Below are 4,094 nucleotides of genomic sequence, written 5' to 3'. Positions count from 1 at the left end.
TCAAGCTTCCAATTTATGTTATATTGTAGCACAAACCAGCATCATAAAACAAATGTTGTGATTAATCGGCACGTCACATGATTTGCCTTAAAAAATGACTTGAATGATCATAAAAAAAAAGAGATCTTATCCCTAAAAAGAAGAGATCTAACACTACTAGATTTACTTTTCTTTGAATCACGTACGGTAGCATGAAAACAGAGATCTCATGTCTCTAAATAAAACTGAAAAAAACTCATACTACTAGATTTCCATCTACAACACGGCAAACATCAACCTCCATCTAATCTATCTCTAGATTAACTTTTCATAATCTTTCAACTCCCAGGATGAAGTTTTTATCCTGAAAGAACATCTCCAGCTAATTTCTCACCTCCGTGTTTTACCTGATCCGGCGTTGCAGCACTAGCAGCCTAACAAGGATGCACAACAGTGCTTAGAGAACGGCATGCATGTTTCATAATTCAGGCCAGCCCCATCTGGTCACTGGCGGAGGACTCTATAGGGTGAACCTTGATTACATCGTTGGCTGGCTTCTGGGTCTGCATACCTTTTTTTAGTCTAAACATAATTTGCTCTATTGATTGAACAAGTTTATGGGGATACAATGTAAGCCTGGCGGGTTTAAGAGCCACACATGGCGCCCGAAATCCTGACCAAAAGCATGTTTACCGAGGCTATGTGCCTCGATATTAGACTCTCATTCTTCGAAGATGAAGGAACACTGCGATCGTCTTACCTTTGATTCAGGTTGCAACTAGGAAAAGAAAGTCTAGTGTGTTGTAGTTTACCACTGAAAACCTGAAGCTAGCATGTCACGTGAGCAATACACCTCACCGGCGGCAATACATGTTCATCGCGCTCATATCCTGATGAAAGTGATCAATCAAATAGCAACTAGTAATGGTTAAGGTAATTCTTTCAGAATTAACTGAACAAAAGTTCAATTTGATGGCTCCGAATAGTGGTGGGTAAATGAAGGAGTGGCTGTCATCAGCACTAACTATGTGTCAAAATTCCGTGCACTCTTGCTTTTAGTTAAGTGTTTGCCAGCACTGAAGGATCGATGGAACCATTTTTGTAGGTGATCGTTTCATTCTTTTGACAGAGACCTCCTACATATGGTTTGTGACAATTCAGACATGGTGTTTAGTCAGTTCAGAGAAAGCATGCATGCAGCAAAATTCAGTCAAATGAACTCCTTCCTGGTAAGGCATGAAGCGCAAGCGCGTTTTAAAGTGGATGACAAGTAGCACTAGATCGTTTGGAGTCTCCAAATCAAGTAAGGAGGATAAACTAACCAACCCATTGTACTGCCTTACTTAAGCCTGAAAAGATAAAAGATGGACCAGGTGATGCGTGCAGATGGAAGGGCGTTCAGTACTACTGGTGCCCAGGAAATGCGCAGCACGGCTCATCTTTGATTGCGCCAGCCATAGCTTACCACTGACATATGTACTTCCATCCAGCAACACCCAGTTATACGCCTGCTCTTCACATAGCATCTCTGTTCCATAAGAAAGGAGAAGCAGAACAAGGATCAGTTAGACGGTTGTAACAAACTACGCACCAGACCATCTAGAAAATCAAGCAAAACAAGTACTAGAACGACGGCAGACAAATGTTATGCGGCACTCAATGATACAATTGCTCAAACAATGCAGATTCAATGCTCTGCTATCCCAAACCAACATATTTTTCCTCCTTGTATATGGTCTGAGCAGTGAAGCTGGTCATGGAAGGTAAAGGCCACCCAAGTACCATGTTTTCAGACCGGATTATACACTTGCGGTGCAGGACCGAAGTATCTTGATTATGATAGCATCCGACTCAGAAAAAACATGCACTAACAAAAGTGTACCGGTGTAAACTACGCAAACCAGAGTTAAGCTCCGTGTGAGCAGTAGCATGCTTCATCATAAGAGAAATGGAGAACTGATTCTATATCTAAATAACATTCTATAAGAAACAAGTATGGACAGTCGCACACAAAATAACTCGAGTTCATACTATGTATATGACTGAGAAGTGGAGATGACAAAAACGAACTTACATTCTTCCAATTGCTAACCCATTGCTCTCTAAATTCCCTTTCAATATCCACATTGTCATTCTCAACTCAGTTGACCATTAACTCACATGTGTCGGACACCATCATCCTACGATACTAAAGTCCCCCCTCTATGGTAATCCAACAAAACAGTACAATTCAAGCCACATTAAAAAAGAGCAGAGTATCATCTTATGGTCACCAAAAGCATCTCAAATGGTGCTGGACTGGTTTATCGAAAATGGCCTAGGGAATCAGTCGTATATCTACCACCATTCCACAGTTTATACATAGTGCAAAGGTTGCAAAGCTGGAATAGTGCAAACTGTTTCCATAACTATTCTATTATGATGGTACATTGATCTGAGCTAAGAATTTCAATTGTAGAGCACATGGCAAAACAAAGCAGCAGCATAGAAAAGAAGAATAACACGATGCACATTGCAAAGCTTTTGCAACCTCAACAAAAGCAGTACAAAAATTATCTGAAGGGCCAAAAGGCAAACCTTGCAGTTGCAGGATCATCCTTGAGCGCAGGGAACTTTGGAGGCCATATCATCATAAAAGGATGTATATCGCCCAAATATCAATCCTCGTTTGTCACCTCATACACTGTATGCAGTGTCCTGCACTTGATATCCAAGTAGAGTGCGCATTGACACATCATCTCCAGCAACACATACTCGGCATTGTCCCCCACCTGTTTTATTTGGAGAAAAGCATTGCCATCTAGCATACTCAAACCAGCAAACTTGTCACACAGACAAATGTTGTGGACCAGCAACCAATCGTCCCCCTTATGGAGCCAGATCCGGAGTTCAAGCTCTTTCAAATGGACGAGGTATACACCAGCAGAATCGTCTGCCCGTGACAAGATTGTGTTTCTCGCGACGTACTCGACCCCTTGTGGGAGCTGAATCGTTGAGAACATCGAGGCCGTCAAATCGAAGACAACAACATCGCTCTTGCCGGCTGGCATATAGATCTTATTGTCGACGAGCACGGCTTCCAAATCCGGCCGTGGAGGAGGGATCTGGCCAATGGTCAAGCTATGCATAACCCAAACACCATCTTGCAACATATAGACATACGCCGTATGTTTCCTGTCCACGGTAGACTGCATCGACACGTAGAAGTAGGACACGCCGTCGCCTTCTTCCTTGGAGAGGATTCTAGAGTATGTGTAGGAGCTTCCGAACCGGAGTCGGGGAACTGGGAACCCCGGGAAGACGACGCTGCCTCTCTGGGGGCACAGCAGGCTATGCGCCCGGAGCGTCGACCGGGTTTGGTCGTGGTCGTGCCGCTCGTGCGTCATGAGCAGACTGCCGTTCCGGCAGTCCATGATGGAGCTCGGCGCGCCGTGCTCTCTCATGTAGGCGCCCAGGCTCGAGGCCGCGCGGCGGACCACCGCAGCGAGCTCCGGCGGCTGAGGCGGAACCGGCACGAACCGCGGGACGGTCGGCGCCGCGGAGCAGTCCACCTCGACGACGTAGAACCCGAGGAGGCGGCGCGGGTGCCGCTCGCGGAACCGGCGGAGGAGGTCGCGGCGGGAGGCGCGGTGGAGCCAGAGCCGGCAGACGGCGGCCGCGCGGACGAGCGTGGTGGGGAGGCCGACGCGGCGGAGGATCTCGGCGAGGAGGTCGTCGTCGTCGAACACCTTGGATACCGACGCCAGCGGCGGCAGCGGCGGCGTCTCGGACTCCATTTTGGCGGCGCGGAGGAGGATCTTGGCGAGGAGTCCGTCGTCGTCGAGTGCCTTGGATTCCGCCGGCGGCGGGTGCGGCGTATCGCCGTCCATTTTGGCCGGAGTTGGGGTTTCGGTGGGGTTTGGGAAAGGGGATCTGGGCTGGGCAGCAGGAGGAGGTGCACGAAGGGGAACAAAATAACCGATTCCTCGTCTTCCTGGGCCTGCTCTGTCGGTTCAGGCCCATCGAAGCCCAAACCACATAACATCTCTCATCTCTCAGCCGAGCATGGAACTGATTGAGCAAAACAAAACAGTTGCCCCATAACACAGCGGTTGATTTTTGATCATGGGGTTTTG

General features: G+C 47.5%; 1 protein-coding gene across 1 annotated transcript; it reads right to left on the bottom strand.

Moving 5' to 3' along the window:
* Window positions 1-1,148: 1,148 nt before the first annotated feature.
* LOC119323937 lies at window positions 1,149-3,890 on the bottom strand. Its single transcript, XM_037597648.1, has 2 exons — window positions 2,557-3,890; window positions 1,149-1,507 (listed from the first exon to the last, which is right to left on the bottom strand). The coding sequence occupies exon 1, from the start codon at window positions 3,846-3,848 to the stop codon at window positions 2,637-2,639; it is 1,212 nt and encodes a 403-aa protein (XP_037453545.1). The 5' UTR covers window positions 3,849-3,890; the 3' UTR covers window positions 1,149-1,507; window positions 2,557-2,636.
* Between the last annotated feature and the right edge of the window lie 204 nt (window positions 3,891-4,094).

Source organism: Triticum dicoccoides, chromosome 6B (assembly GCF_002162155.2).
Source record: "Triticum dicoccoides isolate Atlit2015 ecotype Zavitan chromosome 6B, WEW_v2.0, whole genome shotgun sequence".
Lineage (NCBI taxonomy): Eukaryota > Viridiplantae > Streptophyta > Magnoliopsida > Poales > Poaceae > Triticum > Triticum dicoccoides.
This window is presented reverse-complemented; position numbering and strand designations above follow the sequence as displayed.